We start from the raw sequence: 20111 nt of genomic DNA on the forward strand, positions 1-20111 counted from the left end.
GTATATGCTGGGCTGGGTCCAGTGAGTGGTCACCCTAATTTCTATATCTGGTGGTCTAAAAAATACGGTAGTGGGGTTGATTTGGTTTTAATAAAAGGTTCCTTTCAGAAAGATAGCGTATCTCTCAAGTGAGCAAATGTTTTCTTTTTCCAAATAAAGGTCGCTTACAAAAAAGATGCTAAAGAAAACCTGCATTACACAACAGTGGCCGATCGGCCAGACATCAAGAAGGCCACGCAGGCAGCCAAACAGGCCAGCGAGGTAAGGGTGTGTTTAGAAGGTACCCAGTCCCAAGTGGTCACTGCAAACAAGTAGTTGGTGGTCACTGGCCACCTAGAACATGGTGCCCATTCTGGTTTTCTTTGATGCAGGTGGAGTACAGAGCCAAGCACCGCAAGGAAGGCAGCCACGGGCTAAGCATGCTTGGGCGCCCAGACATTGAAATGGCCAAGAAGGCAGCCAAGCTGAGCAGCCAGGTAACACAGATGGGCGAGCAGCAGCTCTGATGTGAGGGGATGTTTAAAGACCTTGCAGGAAGAAGTGATTCCCAGAATGAAAGTGCGGTATTAGCAACCAGAGAGATACTGCAGCACTCCGGAGCTTTGAAAATGATATCACGAAAAGCTTTGAAAAGTTATATCAGATGCAGTCACTTTTAGTTTTTCATTCAGCAAACATATATTGAATGCCTGGGCTAGAAACTAGAGGCAGTAGATGTCCTCAGACTATATGTCTATGGCTAAATAATTAGAGTTTGGGGTTGTAAGTGTTTGATCGAGGTATGTACAGGGAGCTGAGGGGGAATGCCTAATTCTAGCAGATTTCATATTATTGAGTAGATGGACTTAGGAATGTGTCCAAACTTGATTGCCCCATTACCTAATTTCCCTTGTGAGACCAATTATCTAGAATACTCCTGAGTTATGACAAGTTTTCAGACTTTAGATCAGAGACCCCATGATCAACCACCAGATCTTCCAGAGAGCAAGTTTTAGTCCCAAAAGATGAGCTCAGGAATATCTTATCTCTTCTCCAATTCAAAGATCCTACCTTCTTTTCATTGTCTGTTTTCTCAAGTATTTGTTTGAAGAAATACGTTTAGGATACCTTTGGTGGTTGTATGTATGACTTTCAGCAATGCCAAATGTGGGATCCCAATCTTTTGGAAGATACAAGTAACATCAAGTGACAAAACAGGAGGGAGTTATGAGGAGACGAAAAGTTCAGATGACTGAGGACAAGCAAATACTATTTTTAAAAAGTTTTTGAATTTAAAACTCCTGTGTGGTATTTTTATTATAAGTTATTGGAATTGTATAAGTACTTGAAACCAAGATATGAAATCACCAGCAAGAAACAGTGGAATCTCTAAGAATAATGAAATGTAACATGAACTTTTCAATGTAAAAATTTTTAGTATGTTTTTAAATCTCCAAGGTCATACCATTAGCAAGTTAAAAACAGGTTGAAATTTTGAAGACTTTACCGGTTTTACAAATAGAGGCCTGTATTTCTTTTTTTTTTTTTTTTTTTGGTACGCGGGCCTCTCACTGTTGTGGCCTCTCCCGCTGCGGAGCACAGGCTCCGGACGCGCAGGCTCAGCGGCCATGGCTCACAGGCCCAGCCGCTCCGCGGCACGTGGGATCTTCCCGGACTGGGGCACGAACCTGTGTCCCCTGTATCGGTAGGCAGACTCTCAACCACTGTGCCACCAGGGAAGCCCGAGAGAGACCTGTATTTCTAACCCCAAGTGAATCCTATGATGTGGAGAATGAGTCCCAACCAGATCGTTTTATGAGCTCCCTTTCCTGGGTTTACTTCCTGGGAAAGGCTTGCCTCAGGATTGACAGCTTCATGGTGCGGCCCCTGGTCCAAGGAGACTTCTCCTCTGTGTGGGCCCTCCCCGTTCTGACTTTGCTGTCTTGCTGGTACTCTAGGCAGAATACGTCAAAGGCCAAAGGAGAGGGTACGGGCACGGCGCCGCATCTTATGACACCCCTATGATGAGGCAGCTTAAGAAAACTAATGTGCTCATCAGTGATGTAAGACTGGCATCAGTGATCCCATATATCTGTCTTCCTCTTTCTCTCACCTATCTTCTTAGCCTTGGTCAGGGGACTGACCAAGTCGCACTCTTTTCTGTTGGTTTTGTGTTGGAACGTGTAGAATGCTGTGGAAATTTGTCAAAGGATATACTTTTGCACACACCTGTCTTTTGCTGCATGAAACTTTCCCTCTGGAACATGCCTTTGGAACAGGAAGGTAGAGTAGATTTGGAGATGGCCTCCTAACTTCTTTAGGCTGCTGACACCAATCCAAAGATGAAAACAGACTGAGAATCTCATCTGCAACCACACAAAGACAGCCTCTGCTGATTACCATTGCTGGTGTTTAATACATTTAAGACTGGCGTTTAATACAGCCTCTCAGTTCAGACATACTCTGAATCAACAGTATAAACTGCTCAAAATGTTTTCGCTCATAGCTTTCACCCTGTTTTACAGTCTCAGTGGCAAGAAACATTCTAATTCTTGGACCTGCTCTTCAGTCTTTAGAAGCACCAATATACAGTTCAAGTCCCTGAAAAGGAGCAGAACAACTGGATGTTAGATCTTTAAATTTAATTGAACTTTGAAAGAATAATTGATCGGAAACCTCGTTTTCTCACACTATCTGAGCCCTTTGGGGTCATGGACACTGGTATTGCCGTTTGCTGATACACGGCATTGCATGGTGGCCTCTCACTTCCCTGGTAAACAAGAAAAAGAAGGCTTTTCCATTCCATATGCCACGTGAATGTGGTTTTACTGTACTTCCTGCCTAATCCCACACCTTTCTAAGAATTCTTGGAGTCCTGAATCTGATGTGTGTCCTTATCACGCAAAATATAGTAGTTCTTAAGATCCAGTCAAAAAGGAAGGTCGAGCGTGTTGGCTCAGATTCCCAGCAGCAGTTGTGCTCACCTGCACTTGCTTGGGGCCTTCTTGTGGAAAGAGGAGGCACAACTTTTTTTTTTTTAATTAAAAAGTTAGAAATTTAAATCTACTTAAAATTAACAGAAAAGAACTGAAATGAGACCAGTAGAAAGCTGCTCTTCAAATATTTTCTCAGAAATGAGTTATTTTCTAAAAGATGGAGGATTTTTAGCATTCTTCTAAAAGAAATGGATTTTATTCTCATCAGAGATGGGCCTTTGCATCATCCCTTCCCCAGTCTGACTCTGCACATCTAGTTTACTTTGCTTTTTCCTTGTTTCACTGCTCTTGGGATCAGCCCTAGTCTTATGGGTTTCTATATCCTTAGGAAAAGTTTTCTCTTGGTTCAGACAACTCACCACGTCTGACTTTCCTTAGCAGGCTTTGCATTTCTTTCTTTGGGGAGTGAACTTCCTTTCAGAGAAGAGCCATTGTAGCATTTATTCACATTGTGTTTTCCTGTTATGTTTTCTGCTTCCTCCATTGTGTGTCTGGCTCAGTGTGCCTGCATCGTGCTGTACTGTTCTGCATGCTTATTTTGTCAACACATTTCCACTGGAGATTTATTCAAAATAAATGAGCCTCAGCACGGTGAATGCTTTTTCTCTGATGTGGCAGATTTCATTGTTCTTAGCATTTGAGTGGTCTCCTTTTGTTCCTGTTGTGCTGGATGTGTAAAGTTGTGGGGAAGTAAAGTGATGAAGCATGAGGGGTACTGATTTTAAATGCCTACAGTGTGAAATATCTGGTGACCAGATCCTGGTGTGCTAATAACTTTGAATGAGCGAGTCTTTCATCTTACCAATAACAGAAACTCTAGGCGTCCCGGAGCATCAAATATTGCCCTTTCAGCTGGCTAACTTCTAGAAATAGCTCATTTTTCTTTGCTCCTAGAGTGAGTAACTAGTAGAGTTCTACTTCTGGATTAATCCTAGTGACAAAGGCATCAGTCAGTTTTTAAATAAGGAAATGTTTCTGTCACTTTCAGTTTATTCTGTTGAATATCCCTATAAGTAAATCGTCATCTTTAGCTATTTTACCTAGGCATTATGACTGTCTCTTTCTTTCATCAATCAGATCACATTTATTGAGCAACTATTAGTGCCAGGCATTGTGCTTATTTTTTAAATTGAAGTTATTTTGTCCTTTGTGTATTCTTACTTTTATGTATCCTGCAAGTATATTTAATCTTATTTTTCTCATTATACTAAAGTTATCTCACTTCTTTCCTTCTTCTAGCCTGAAATCATACCGAAGCCATTAACCCCCAAATTCTGTGCTTCTTTTACTCAGAAGTTATGCCAATTTTTTTGCCAATTAAAAAACAATTTAAATGATATAGCGAAAGTACATAACAATAAATCTCCTGATTTAATAGATTTCCTTACTTCTCACCCTTCTTGATAATTTATAAAGCCTCTTGGAACTCCTGGCGATAGACCTAAAGTGCTTTTGGTTTTGCTAGTTAAGAGGACCAAAATGTTCTGAATCAAATATATTAGATCACTTCTTTGAATTTAGCCTGAAGCCTTTTCCCATGCATTTTTATTCTGCATCAAAAAAAGGTGAATATCTTTCATACCTCTGGATAATATAAAAATGAGCAAAACAAATACTATATCACTTGATCTTATTCTCAATTGCCTGTTGTCCCAACATAATTATTAATAGTGCTTTTACTCTTAAAAGTGTCCTAATTTGGATAATAAATTATATGACCCCTTTATGTGTAGCACATACTCTTTTATATTTACATTTCCTCCATTCCTCAGTCTTCAGATTAATTGATGCTCAGGAATAATTTGGATTTTTGCATTTGCTGTTAGATTAAATACCGAGAAAATTTCAACAAAGAGAAGGGCAAGACACCAAAATACAATCCAAAAGACAGCCAGCTCTTCAAAATCATGAAAGATGCTAATAATCTCACAAGTGAGGTATGTGTTTGTTTAACTGTGGTAAAATATATAATGTGAAATTTGCCATTTTAACTATTTTTAAATATGTAATTCGGTGGCATTAATTACATTCACAATGTTGTCCAACTACCACTATTATTTCCAAAACTCTTTCATCACCCCAAACACAAACTCCGTAACTATTAAGCAATAACTCTCCATTTCCCCCTCCCACCAATCCCTGGTAACCTCTAATCTACTTTCTGTCCCTATGAATTTGCCTATTAGAGAATTCATGTAAGTGGGGTCATACAGTATTTGTCCCTTTTTTTGTCTGGCTCACTTCATTTAGCATAATGTTTTCAAGGTTCATCCCTGCTGTAGCATGTGTCAGAACTTCTTTCTTTCTTATGGTTGAATAATAGTCCATTGTATGTTTACATCACACTGTGTTTATCCCTTTGTCGATGGACACTTGAATTGTTTCCACTTTCTGGCTATTGTGAATGAGGTATGGTTTTTCACCGCCATCCCCAGCACTTGTTTCAGGATGGGACATCTTATTATGGTTTCCATTAATACCATTTTCCATTTCCTATTTATGTGATTTCCTTTTTTCCTTTACTGTTGTACAGGTTAAGTATAAGGCTGACTTGAAGAAACTTCACAAACCTGTGACTGACATGAAGGAATCTTTGATAATGAATCATGTCTTGAATACAAGCCAACTCGCCAGTTCTGTAAGCTCAATCATTTGCTCCAGAAACAGCTTGTTTCACCCATTTTCAACTAAATTCCTTCTCTGAGGTCACTTGCATCTCCTTCTCTGCTACTGGGGCACTACATTTATTAGAAAGCTCTCCTGTTCTCTGAGTGCATTCTTCCAAATTACAACATTAATCTACCAGTTCTCCACTGACTCTAACACCTCTCAGAATATAAAAATGCTTCTATTTGGGGGCTATTTAAATTTTTTTTCAAGTAACCACTCCCTTTCCCCCTTCTAAAAACATAGACTTACCATTTGGAATAGTTTCTTTCACGTTTAACTTTGCACCTTAAAACCTACTTTGAATAAGCCATATAACCTAAGTGTTTACATCCTTGTATTAACTGACAATACTGAATGTGGATCTTCATCCTTTTAAAACATTTTCTTAAACCCCCTATGTAGTGTTTGCTAATTTTAATTTGGTCTTGGTGCTGTTGCTGTGTAAATATCTAATGTAAAGAGGAAAAATAGGAATGCTGAGCAGCTTTGCCATCAATGTGCCTTTTTTTGCCACCTTCCCCTCAGTACCAGTACAAGAAAAACTATGAGAAGAGTAAAGGCCACTACCACACAATACCCGACAATCTGGAGCAGCTTCATCTAAAAGAGGCCACAGAATTACAGAGTGTAGTAAGTTGACCAAGACTGACTTTTTTCACGCACATTCTACAATGTAAAAAATTTTGATGTATTCCACCCCTACCCCCCAAGGATGGTAGTTATAGCTGTAGTAACCATTGCTTGAGAAAATACCCAAAGATATTAGGGGCTTTGAATTTAGCAACATGTTGAAACAAATGTTTGTTATGAATGAGAGCAGTGTGAACATACGTTGGAGAAACAGTGCATAGACATGCAATATGTGTTATTCAGGGTACTGACAGGGACTGATAGCATAAAGATTACATCACAAGGGAGAAAGACCCCTTAGAAAATATTACTAAGGATGATAGGGAGCCTTTGGAGCAGAGGAGTGATATGCTCAGGTCACCACTTAAGTGGTCTCTGGGTGTGGAAGAAACTGCAAAATTTGTAAAATAATTAAGATTCTCAGAGGAAAGAACTTAGAGAAGGAGCTTGCTGTCACATGACCTTCTATATCACAAATTCAACACTATTTAGGTCCCCCATTGGGCATTAACCAAGAGGTCTAAATTACTAGAAATGCTCTCCTGTCATCTGTAAAGCAGCCCATGATCCCGGGCCTCTATTTTATTTTATTTTATTTATTTATTTATTTTTGAAAATGTGTTTATTTTATTTAAAAATACCTACATCATCCCTTTCATTTATTTATTTTTTTTACTTTTTATTTATTTTTAACATCTTTATTGGAGTATAATTGCTTTACAATGGTGTCAGTTTCTGCTTTATAACAGAGTGAGTCAGCTATACATATACGTATGTCCCCATATCTCTTCCCTCTTGTGTCTCCCTCCCTCCCACCCTCCCTATCCCACCCCTCTAGGTGGTCACAAAGCACCGAGCTGATCTCCCTCTGCTATGCGGCTGCTTCCCACTAGCTATCTATTTTATGTTTGGTAGTGTATATATGTCCATGCCACTCTCTCACTTTGTCACAGCTTACCCTTCCCCCTCCCTGTATCCTCAAGTCCATTCTCTAGTAGGTCTGCATCTTTATTCCCGTCCTGCCCCTAGGTTCTTCTGACCATATTTTTTTCTTTTCTTTTTTTTTAGATTCCATATATATGTGTTAGCATATGGTGTTTGTTTTTCTCTTTCTGACTTACTTCACTCTGTATGACAGTCTCTAGGTCCATCCACCTCACTACAAATAACTCAGTTTCGTTCCTTTCTATGGCTGAGTAATATTCCATTGTATATATTTGCCACATCTTCTTTATCCATTCATCTGTTGACCGGGCCTCTATTTTAATGTGTTGTCACAAGCAAGAGAGCTGAGATTGGGCTTTGCTATCAAGATGCTGTGTGACACAGACTTCTGTCTCTATGTCTTTCAATGTCTCCTGTGTAAATTAGGAATATCTATAGGCTCCCCCTATTCCTGGTCACATGTGATGAGGATAAGGAGATTGTATTTGTAAAATAGCCTTGGGGTCTTTTTGAGAATGACAGGTTTGTTAGTAAGTCAGTCAACAACTAGTCAACTGGATTTCATTTTTTGGACGCGCAGGCTCAGCGGCCATGGCTCACAGGCCCAGCCGCTCCACGGCATGTGGGATCTTCCCAGACCGGGGCACGAACCCATGTCCCCTGCATCGGCAGGCAGACTCTCAACCACTGCACCACCAGGGAAGCCCTGGATTTCATTTTTATACCAATCTATATTGGCAGCACTGAATATGTGACCAGTCATGACCTCAGTTGAGTTTTTGATATATAATTAAAGCTGTATGCATTATCTATTAAATCAAGACCGCAGGTCCCTCATAAAAGTTCTTATGTAAGAAAAACTGGAGATTTTTATCAGAAATATTGGCTGAGGCTCTGGCTAAAATGTTCACATCTACACACATCAAATCTTGGCCAACCTTATCTATGGGCAGCTTCCCCAGGCACTTTCTTGCCTCACAGCTTCTCTTAGCTGATTCTTCTGCAGTGATTCCTTTGTCTCCTTGAATTGAACACAAATCCTGACCATGCCTTGCAGACAGTAATGATGTTCTCCCACCAGGCCAAAACAAAAAGCTACTGGATCTGAATCACAACAGGAAACTGTTTTGAGTGGCAATGAGATACCACCCACTGGACATAATGTATCAATTAAAAATACTATTGCTAAACTGGTGTCTGTCTACAGATTGGCCAGAGAAGACATATCTCATAAAGCTTTTCATAACTAGGTGAAATACAAAGAAAAGTATGAAAAGGAACGAGGAAAGCCCATGTTGGACTTTGAAACACCAACATACATCACTGCCAAAGAGTCTCAGCAGATGCAGAGTGGGGTAAGTCCTGCACAAACCCACCACACAGCAAATATACCATCAAGCTGATGAAAACAAGCTCTACCCGCAGAAGTATCCAGCCTGTTGTTATCCCAAAGTTGTGAATGATGGGACTCTAAATTATGATGACTAAAATCTTTTCCATCTCACAAATCCTGTGGCTCCATTATAAAAAGAAATGACCTGAATAGTAAACATTTACCATATATGTTTTATTTCAACTATCCTTTTCATAGAACATAGAAAACTGTTCCTAACACTGAAACAATTTATTTTGAACATAACATAAATTTTTCTTTGAATGAAAAGTTCTCTCTGTGCAGACCTACTGTTGGCTTTGAATTGCTCTTCTCTTAATAGGAAGCCTCCAGTCCCCAAAAGGAAGACTTTTTTCTTTTAATCAGGATTTTTATCAAAATATCAAGTCAACATGACATATTTCCTATTTTAGAAATGTAAGCAGAGGCATCTAAAATAGTTCTTTTAATTTTTAAGCAATAGTAGAGAAGAATGGATCTTATTTTGAATCTTAGAAAGTCTGTTTTCATTGGGAAACAGGCTTATTTTGGATTTCTTTTTGCCTCCCCTCCATGGGCATATCTCCAACCATAAAGATAAATGGTTTTTAATAAAAGTAACATTTTGGGGAGCTTCCTGGTGTGTAGAATGCCAAATAATGAAAAATTTTGAAGGGTTTCAAACAATTGCTGACTCTGGGTAAAGCATCTATGGGAGTTCCTTGTACTATTCTTGATACTCTTCTATAAATGTAAAATTCTGTCAAAATTAAAAATGACAAAAATCAAGTTCCAACATCTCTTCCAAGCCTCCCAGTAAAACAGCCTCATCCAGGGATTGGAGAGGAGATGGGGGAGGTCATGGCCCTCCCTCTCAACAGTGAGCAAAGCCTGAGAACTTGTCTGTGCTACATTATTCACCTTATCTGTTCAGTGACTTAATAGTCATGATTATGAAAAAGGCCAAATTTGCATTTGGTGCCCTCAGGTTTCCTTCCTCTGGGGTGTTTTTGGTTTTTTTCCCCCTCGAGTCACTTCTAATTCAGAAGTAAAATCTTTTGTTGCCTTCAGAAAAATGTCATCAGGAGAGATGACAGTGGATTGAGAGTCTTGGTGGCATATCCATCCTTCCACTTTCAAAGGGCCAGCCCCCATCACAGCGGCAGACAGACGAATGAGAGGCCACCAAAGTTTCTCAGCCTCTGAGTTTCCTTGGGCCATTTGCTCTACACAGAGTATTTCCAGAACAATCAGGCATATTTCAAATGTGTGACCATTAGCAGAACTAAGATCAAGTTAAGAGGCCATACATAGAAGGAAAATGGAATTATTTTCTTCCTAGGATTGAGAAAGAAATTGTAATAAACATTCTTAACTTGTCTTTCCTTCCTACTCACTTTAGAAAGAATATAAGAAAGATTATGAAGAGTCCATTAAAGGCAGAAACCTGATTGGCCTGGAGGTCACGCCAGCTTTATTACATGTCAAATATGCAACCAAAATAGCCAGCGAGGTAGTGCCTACTTGGTCTTTTCTTTCCCTCCTGATCCAAATAATTGCACTAATGACACTCATCAACGTGTTCCTTCTACCATTTTCACTACCACCTAACTTTTCAGGTTTCAAGTTGGGTTTACATGTGTTTGGTACTACCCCCTAATCTACTACCCATGTTAATTCTTCTAATTTTTTAATTGAATATCTTATTAAATGTGCTTACCTCAGCCTTCTATCAATTTCTAGTTTCTTATTTGACATTGAATATTAACTGATGAAGCTTATACCCTGCCTTTATTCATATCTTTATTTACTAAACTGTAGCTCTTTAAAATTAGAAGGATTTTTTGTTTTGTTTTGGCTCTTCACCAAAGAGGAATAATCCAGGCTTTCTTGTCAGCATCGTTGCTTGTATTTTGTGCCATAGAAAGAATACAGAAAAGATCTAGAGGAAGGCATCCGTGGGAAGGGTCTCAGTGAAATGGAAGATACGCCCGACATGCTAAGAGCAAAGAACGCCACTCAGATCCTCAATGAGGTGGGCACACAGCCAACTGCATGCACAGAATCAACCCAGCATCTCCTCCTTCTTAGCCAAGTTGCATAAAAAACCAGAAAGCAATAAAAAGAGAGTTTTTGTATTTCAGATTCCACATTCAACATGATTATTAACCATTAAATAAAATATCTCGATTTTGGATGTGTTGATATTATAACAGTCTGTTTCTGTAGTGGCTATTGTAACCTGTTATTTATCTAATATTATTTGATTTAACCTTGATACATTTGTTGTGCCCATTTAAATAAAGGCAGCACACTGGAGTGGTGGGCACCTAAGTATAATCCTTTACATACCAAACCAGATTTAAAATGTGCTTTTATACTTTAATTTTCTAAGTAGAGAATGCTAAAAAGCGTTCCAAAGGAGGCCTGGCATGAGTAGAATAGTTTCCTAAAGTGGTCTGCTGTTGTCACCACTCCATCCTGCCACAGGGAAAGGTGAAGGTGACATCAGCAACTGAGGTGGCATGTTATGTGGATCTGTATTCACTCTGCACATTTATTACCTAGTCATGAGTTAAGTAACTTTTTTTTTTTTTTTTTTAATGCTACTATAGAAAGAATATAAGAGAGACCTGGAGCTGGAAGTCAAAGGAAGAGGCCTGAATGCCATGGCCAATGAAACTCCCGACTTCCTCAGAGCCAGGAATGCTACAGATATTGCCAGTCAGGTCAGTGTTACTGTTCCATGTCAGTCTTTCAACAAAAAAAGTAGCTGTGATTACAAGGACACAGTGTTGTCCTTCTGTTGTCTTACTTGTTGATCAATTACAATTAAACACATATAGTGGCATCCCTAAATATCCACATGGTGGAATGCATTCTGATGAAAGGATCAGGGGCCCTTTGCCAGGGCTGCTTTCATCTGTCCTTCTCCTACTGTCTGTTGATTATCTCTCTCCTTCTGCTTTCCCATACCCTACCCAACACCACCCTGCCCCCGCCCCCAACTAGATAGTAAGCCTTTCAACAGCTAGGACTCAACCTTTCTTTCTGAATCTCACTCTTTAGCATAAAGCTATAGACACAATAGGGAAAAAATGTTGGCTAGCAAATGAATGAATCCTTTTGGATAAGAACTATTAATCACTTCTTAGTCAAACTAAGCCAACAGATGTGCACATTGTAAACATTTACCCAACTATTGGATGTCCTTTTGCAGGTTAAGTATAAGCAATCAGCAGAAATGGAAAAAGCCAATTTTACTTCTGTGGTTGATACTCCGGAGATCATTCACGCCCAACAAGTCAAGAACCTTTCAAGCCAGGTAAGGACATTCATCAGAACATCAGTTATTGACCCCCAATCATGAAGAACAAGTCTTTCCATTAATACCAAAGAAGATTCTTTCAAATCACAGTTTTTCCCAGTGAAAAAGAAGGGGTTCGTCTATGATGCAAGTTTGAGTTAGAGTTGAGGTTTCCGTATCAGAATTAAAATAAAGGAGGGAATTTTAAGGTACTGAAGAACTCTTACATGGTACCACCCATAATTTTTTTTAATTTATTTTTCCAGTTTTATTGAGACAAAATTGACATATATGACTGTATAAGTTTAAAGTGTACAGTGTAATGGTTTGGCTTATATTTACTGTGAAATGATTGCTTCCATAAGTTTAGATAGCATCCATCATCTCATAGAGATACAGTAAAGAGAGAAAGCAAAACAAAAAGACAAAAATTTTGCCCTGTGATGTGAACTCTCAGGATTTACTCTCTTAACACCTTTCACATGTAACATAGAGCTGTGTTAGAGCTGCATTCACTGTAGTCGTCGTCATGCTGTACATGACATCCTTAGTACTTATGTATCTTATAACTGGAAGTTTGTCACTTTTGACCACCTTTCTCCAGTTCCACCTCACCCTCATGAGTCTCCCGCCTCTGGTAACCACAAATCTGATCACCTTTTCTAGGCACTTGTTTTGATTTTAGATTCCACAAATAGGTGACATCATACAGTGTTTGTCTTTCTCTGTCTGACTTATCTCACTTAATGTAATGCCCTCAAGGTCCACCCATGTTGTCGCAAATGGCAGGATTTTCTCAGTTTTTATTCCATTGTACATATATACCACAACTTTTTTTTTTTTTTTTTTTTTGCGGTACGCGGGCCTCTCACTGTTGTGGCCTCTCCCATTGTGGAGCACAGTTCTCTGGACGCGCAGGCTCAGCGGCCATGGCTCACGGGCCCAGCCGCTCCGCGGCATGTGGGATCTTCCCGGACCAGGGCACGAACCCGTGTCCCCTGCATCGGCAGGCGGACTCTCAACCACTGTGCTACCAGGGAAGCCCCTACCACAACTTTTTTATCCATCATCTGTTGATAGACGCTTAGGTTGTTTCCATGTCTTGGCTATTGTAAATAATGCTGCTATGAACATGAAAGTGAGGGTATTTCAAATTAATGTTTTCGAATCCTTTGGATATATTCCTAGAAGTGGAATTTCTGGATCGTATGGTAGTTCTGTTTTTAATTTTTTGTGGATCCTCTATACTGTTTTCCATAGTGTCAAAACCAGTTTACAATCCCACCAACAGTGCACTATTCTCCACATCCTCACCAGCATTTGTTATCTCTTGTCTTTTCGATGATGGCCATTCTAACAGGCATGAGTTACCACCCGTAATTAAAGAATCAGTCTCATAATGTGGATGTGAAATTTGTGTGCAAATCTGGAAGAAACAAAGTAGACCTCCCACATTTGGATTATCAATTTTTTTTTAATAAGATTGAGATTATGTCATCAACGCTAACCACACAATCTAACCCTGATTCCTCTTATGATGGGTAACTCTCCATCTTCCTACAAATAGAGAGATAAAGAAAAGTAAGATGTCCTTCATACACCAGGATGTACCCTCATTTGTTTTAATCTTCACTGCTGATCAGGAATCTGCAATTTACTTGAGTAACCCCAAATTAGAATGTTTGCTTGTCTCCCGATCAGTGAGTTCTAAAGCAGTAGTTGCCTGGCCTGACTATACTTCGTAAACACCTGGGAATGTAGATTTCCTGGTCCCACCCTGGGAGCTCTGGCCAGGAGCCTGGACCACACCTGCTCACAGCTCAGCAAAAATATCCTTGTCACCAACCAAGGCCTGGCATTCAGGAGGCCTTGCTGATGGCTCTTAACCCTCCTGCTTTTCTCTCCACCTGCCTGTTGAATAATCTGGCTCCATCCAGTTCACTGTAGACATCCCCAAGTCCCTGCCAGGAACCTCAGGGGCTGTCAACCTCCCTTGTGTGGACCAGTCCACAGGGGCCTCCCTCTGCCAGCTTTGCCATGACAATGGGTCCTATTAAATGCCTGGGCTCAGTTCTCCTGGAAAGAAAAGGCGTGGCACTCACTGACCCAGAGGGCTCTGTTTTATAACTCCCTAACATCCTTAAATAGTCAAAAAAATATAAAGGACTTCCCCTCTGCTGAGCAGGAAGGGCTATTTTAGGTCCCATTGGCCCATATCCCTGTGTTATTCCCTATCCTTATTTCTTGGAATCTATTTCCAGAAAAAGTACAAGGAAGATGCAGAGAAGTGCATGTCATATTATGAGACCGTTTTGGACACCCCAGAGATGCAGAGGATCCGGGAGAACCAAAAGAATTTCAGCCTTGTGAGTTTTTATTGAATCTAAGACACAGCTCACTGGTACCTGGGATGAGACAGGGCAAGAAGGATGCCTCTGGGCACACATGCTTGCATATCTATCTGCAGCAGCCCTCCACACCTACCGCGGTATGCGGGCCTCTCACTGCTGTGGCCTCCCCCGTTGCGGAGCACAGGCTCCGGACGCGCAGGCTCAGTGGCCATGGCTTATGGGCCCAGCCGCTCCGCAGCATGTGGGATCTTCCCGGACCGGGGCACGAACCCGTGTCCCCTGCATCGGCAGGCGGACCCTCAACCACTGCGCCACCAGGGAAGCCCTATATATATATATTTTTTAAAACTAGTTTTAGGGCTTTAAAAATTTAGTTTCTTCACAAAATTCTTATTAAAGAAATTCCCGTTGGCTATGTGACTATGATTATTGTAGCGTAGAAATTTTTTTTTAAATATAAGATTTTAACTTTTTACACAATATAGGACAATACAATATATAAAACAATGTTGAAATCTTACCAAGATGTTTGCTCTTTTTTCATAGCTTCAATACCAGTGTGACCTTAAAAACAGTAAAGGAAAAATTACAGTTGTTCAAGACACGCCAGAAATACTGCGTGTTAAAGAAAATCAAAAGAATTTCAGCTCGGTATATTTACTATTTATTTTCCATTTAATGCTAACCTAATAATATCAGGCTCCTCTTTGAAAATATACTAGCCGTATGTTGATTCAGACAATTAACATCTAACCTCCTCAGTTAATGCTAGCAGTTGTTAAAATTCCCCATACTTTGCTCTAAAATCATCACCCCAGAGACCATTTGAAATAACAACTTACATCTGCTAACAAAGGAGCTTTTTTCTTTTTAACTTTTTAAATCCCAGAGCAGTAACGTGTTGTCTTGCTCCAGAAGATGGATTTCTTTCTGACACTGTGATTTATTATCCTTGCCCAAAATAACTGACTTTGTATTTCTTTAATGGATTTTGTGTTTCACATGGGAGGGTTTTTTAACCAACATTTTCTGGTTTTTCTCATCATGTATTAATACAGTATGATAATCTTAAAAGAAATTTCAAGATCTGGAAATTTAGATGTGTGTGTTGTGTACATGGTTTGAGTTATTGATGCTGATGCAGAAGACAGTCCAGATACTCCAGCACTTGCCTAAGAACATTCTGTAGTGTCTTCTGTTTTCACAGAAGCCAAGTTTCCTAGTCTTTCTCCAGGAATTGCTGGGTTTTCCTTTCTTCTGTGTAACACTGTCCTGATTCTGAATGCCCAGGTTTTATATAAAGAAGATGTCTCACCAGGAACGGCGATTGGAAAGACACCCGAGATGATGAGAGTGAAGCAAACCCAGGACCATATTAGCTCGGTAAAGACAGCCACTGGGGACTTCCAAAATTTTCTGCTCGCCTTTGAAGATTTACACTGATGTCTGAGCTGCACTCATGACTTTTGTCACCAGAAGCAGCTTAAGTTGCTAAAATAAGGGTCATCTCATAATGCAGTGCCGAGGCAGTTTTCATGAGGGCTGGTTAGATGTAAAAAATGGAGAGGCCTGTGTCAAAGCAAACGAGGGCTGGACAGTTTAAGCAGTTAAAACAACAACAAAAAGATTTTTATTCAGGACAATTGCGATATAGGGGAAAAGAGATCTCGGTATAGAGCTGAGCTCAGTTCTAAATACAACAAGGGAAAGGAGGGATTTATGGGGGCGGGGATGGTTGGACAGGGATGGGGGGATGGGGAGGTCGGGGTGTGGAGAAAGGATCAGTGGATGGAAAATTACTCAGAAGAAACATCGCGGGTAAATGGGGGATTCTGCCTAAACCGACCTACCAGGATTTTTGCTGGAGGCAGGTCAAGGTGATCAGACTTCTCCTGGGGGATTGGGGGCAGAGGGCGTTAAGGAATTTGATCAGATATCAAGGATGATGAGACATCCAGGGTGGGGGATTTTGGCTAAACTGACTTAGCAGGTTTCTGGCTAAAATTGGGAGGTGCAGAGATGGTCTAGGAAGTCCGAAGCTCAAGGCCTAGTTGGGAAGAAAGTTCAGAGGAGCCTGACTCAAGTTTGGTCAAGAAGAGACTCATTGTCACCTGTAAGAAAGTAGCAGTTGTGAGAGTCAGAGACTGGCTCTTCCTGGTGTGTATATGTGAGTGTGTCCATCCTGGGCCAATGAACTGTGGCTGTAAGACATGGGAGACCCCAGGGAAGAGAATGGGCTTCAGTCTAAGTGTGGACCCCACCCCAAAGAGACCAGAGAGAGCCCAAATGTCCGTGTCCTTGGCACGGACCCAGTATCAGCATGTGGCCCCCTTCCCCCTAAGCATAGGTTTTGTGCTGTTTAAACTGCGACTTCGCACGTCGCGGGGCTACTCATCAAACGCATGCACACGTTCCCACTTTTACACCCGCAGGTGAAGTATAAGGAGGCGGTTGGACAAGGAACCCCCATCCCAGACCTGCCTGAAGTGAAGCGCGTCAAGGAGACACAGAAGCACATCAGCTCGGTAACGCGCCTCCGGCCCCTCCCCCGTACTCAGCCCTCCCCCCGCCGGTTGGCTTGTCTCACCCCGTCTCCCTTTTGCTGGGCTTCCCAAGCCCGGAGATGGCGCGAATCCTCCCTGCCCTGTGAGGGGCAGTGCGGTTTGCAAAAGCAGAAGAGGAAACTCTGTCTTTACGTAATCAAGGAGCACAAGGCACTAGGCTTCGTGATTGCTCATCATACCTGCAGTTTCTAAAATAAAATGTGCCGACTGTAGTAATAAGTTTATTGGGATGATCTCAAGGTAGTTAACCAAAAGCATATACATATAAACATAAAAGTAATAGAAAAGAAATATGTATACATGCATGGATGTATATACATACCTCAGGGCATTCTCCACGGTCCAGAAGACCCTAGGCAGCCTAGCGACGTCTCCGCGGCCACCTCCCCTCCCTTGCCCTGTATCCTCTGCTCTCTCCTTGTAAATACAGCGCGTGTTCAAGGCGCTGGCTGTCATCTACCCACAAGGGTATATTATACCTTAACCCTGTTCTCTAACAGGAATGCTGGCACCTGTGCGCAGTGTGTGTTTTGGGGGAGGTGGGATTCTCCCACACCTGAAATATCAGGTTTAGTACACATTTCTCCCGACCTTCTGTCCAGCTAGCCCCGTCTCCGCCCACCCACCCCCCCCGTCCCCCCTCCCCCAGCGAGCCGCCCTTCCATCCGTAAGCAGTTTCTAAGCAATTGCCGGCTACTAGCAAAAGATTGTGTGAAGTTTGGGAAATAGTTGATGGCCCATAAAAGGTGAGGATCTTGGTTTCAGAGATCCGCCTGGCCCCTGGAGGCCTGAACTCTCATTTAATTTCCATTAGAAGACAGTTGCTATTTCTCTTGCAAGTCGTTTGTATTATTTAGACCTCATTCCCTTCGCATTCCCTGCATATACTCTGGCTCCCAGTGGTACAGACTGCATTTAGAATTACATGTCCACTAATCCAGGAAAACCAGCCCGCATCTCCTTTGCTGCTTCTGATTGCAACTTCTTGCCTTTCTCTGATTTTGTTTTGTTCTGTGGTCCACGATCTGTTCCGTTGCCTTGCCTAGTAAAGAAATACAACTTTGTACCAAGATGGTAGATATTTAAAGATCCCGAAAAGTTTCCTAGCAAAGAAATCAACACTAGTTTGTCAGTGATTTTAGGAATTAATCTGTGACACAAACCCCTAGGATTTCTGTGTTGCTCCCCAGCCTGTGCTCTAGTGCAACATAGAATCCATCCATTTAAAAAGAATTCATTCCTTCCTTTAGGCTGAAAATTCTTAACATTGGGAGGGAGGGAGGAATGGAAGAAGCTAAGAGGCTCTGGAAGTTCCTTACTTGTTTCATTAACATTTACAGTCCTTTGACACTACCCAGAATAGGGACTCTTCCCTGTTCAAAAACACTAATTGGCAAGATCCAGCAATCATCAGTAAAAATTTCAGAGAAAAATGCTCTTCCTGGAAAAATAAACTGTTTAAGTCTCCTTGCATTAAGGGTACGTGCAGTCTAAAGGCCAGCTAGGAATTTTCAGAAGAAAATACAAAACAAACAGAAAATTCTCAACAACTGTGAAGGAACAGAGGATCACATGATTAGAAAAATCTAAGCCAAGCCATCTATTGAAGTACAAATCTATTGTGGACCCATTATATTCAAGGGACTAATACTAGATGTTATGAAATGGTTAGACTTTTTTCATTGTTAAATTCATTAGCACTATTTAATGCATTTAAGGAATGTACTAAATGTTGACTACAGAAAATGCATAATTTAGTACAGTCTTCAAGGTAGTAAAATTACTACTTTTGAAGAGAGAACATAGATATTTGTGGCATTTCCTTCCTTATTCCCTGAGTGTCATGTTTGAAGGCTAGATTGCTTTTATGAGTTTCCACCAAATAGCCCACATATAGCTGTAATCCAAAGGATTCGTGGTCATTTTACTTTTTTAGATGTTCTAATTATCTTCTACAGGTTTTGTACAAAGAAAACTTGGGAACAGGCATTCCAACCCCTGTCACTCCAGAGATTGAGAGAGTCAAACGCAATCAAGAGAACTTTAGCTCGGTATTTACAAATATATCAAATAAGATACTTGATTTCCCATTAAAAAAATTACCGGAATAACCCATCATCCTTTTTTAAAAAGCAACATCTTAACACCAATTTTGTGTGTGTCCGTGTGTGTATGTGTGTTCCACCTGACCAAGACCATCTGGACTTACACAAAATGACTCAATTTTCTGATGGTATTTTAACACTTTTGGCGACTGACAAGTGTGAGCACTTAGATCTGAAATACTGTAAATAGAATTAACATAAGATTCCTCACCATTCATAACTCAACCTTTTCTGTGGTACCTTTTCATGCCCAGAATTAGCATTGTAGAGTTTATCCTTAAAATGTGAAGTAAAAAATAAAAGCATTATCCTTACTAAATATTACTCACTAAAAAACCCCCTCCTCACACCCACCCCCTGCCCCCCATCTTCTCTCTTCCTTAATCTTTGTGTTTGTTTTGAATGTCTTTTGGGTACTTTCTTGTATCTCACAGGTTTTGTACAAAGAAAATCTGGGGAAAGGAACCCCAACCCCTGTCACTCCAGAGATGGAGAGAGTCAAACGCAATCAAGAGAACTTTAGCTCGGTATTTCTTAGGGGCCAAAAAATAAAATCCCTTATTTTTTATTTAAAATAATATTTTTAACACATTACCAATATATAATTTTCCTGTAAAAATACTAAATTCATATAATGAAAATAATGATACCAAATATTACCTCAGTTTTCAACCCAAATCTAATTTAGTATTTTAGTTCTGCTGTGAAATTTTAACTGTTTTTCCTAAAACGTAGCTATTGATCACATTCCTTAAAAACCTGTAATACTTAGTGTTTCCTTCCTCAAATTCCCCTTGAATAACAGTAGGTGTTTCTAACTGGTGTGGCGCAAGTCAAAAGTAAAATCTAACATGCCTCCGAAAGGATAATGTTAGCTAGAATTTTATGTGTATTTATTGTGGCTGTTTGATGTATTTTGTTTGCAGCTCTTCTTAAAAGAATGTGATTCTTGAACATTTTCATTCCAAAGACAACATAGCAATTCAGAGTAACTCAGAAATACAGAATTTACTTGGCTCAGCTATTTTTGGTATATCACGAGAGAGATAAATGAGCTTTCCTTGGAATAGTTTCAGGATCATTGAAAGCTAATATTTATTTAGCTTTTAATACTTATTTTGTTCCCCCAACCCCCCCCCCTTTTTTTGGTTCACTAATTTAGAGTTACCAACAACTCATGAGGCATGTAAAT

The 20111-nt window shown here is 40.4% G+C and overlaps 1 protein-coding gene across 1 annotated transcript in view; it reads left to right on the forward strand.

Annotated features, from left to right (window-relative positions):
- NEB (nebulin) overlaps positions 1 to 20111 on the forward strand; it is a 274540-nt gene that overhangs the window by 241253 nt on the left and 13176 nt on the right. Inside the window, exons 140-155 of the mRNA XM_089916822.1 lie at positions 160 to 261; positions 372 to 476; positions 4802 to 4912; positions 5509 to 5613; positions 6171 to 6275; positions 8471 to 8575; positions 9995 to 10105; positions 10517 to 10627; positions 11208 to 11321; positions 11813 to 11917; positions 14161 to 14265; positions 14797 to 14901; positions 15541 to 15633; positions 16683 to 16775; positions 18773 to 18865; positions 19354 to 19446. Of these exons, the coding sequence (XP_089772948.1) occupies positions 160 to 261; positions 372 to 476; positions 4802 to 4912; positions 5509 to 5613; positions 6171 to 6275; positions 8471 to 8575; positions 9995 to 10105; positions 10517 to 10627; positions 11208 to 11321; positions 11813 to 11917; positions 14161 to 14265; positions 14797 to 14901; positions 15541 to 15633; positions 16683 to 16775; positions 18773 to 18865; positions 19354 to 19446 (1656 nt within the window). The remainder of the gene's footprint in view (positions 1 to 159; positions 262 to 371; positions 477 to 4801; positions 4913 to 5508; positions 5614 to 6170; positions 6276 to 8470; positions 8576 to 9994; positions 10106 to 10516; positions 10628 to 11207; positions 11322 to 11812; positions 11918 to 14160; positions 14266 to 14796; positions 14902 to 15540; positions 15634 to 16682; positions 16776 to 18772; positions 18866 to 19353; positions 19447 to 20111) is intronic.

The sequence above is a fragment of the Delphinapterus leucas genome, chromosome 8 (assembly GCF_059928025.1).
Source record: "Delphinapterus leucas isolate spDelLeu-1000000601 "Yukka" chromosome 8, BTC_Dleu_Yukka2, whole genome shotgun sequence".
Lineage (NCBI taxonomy): Eukaryota > Metazoa > Chordata > Mammalia > Artiodactyla > Monodontidae > Delphinapterus > Delphinapterus leucas.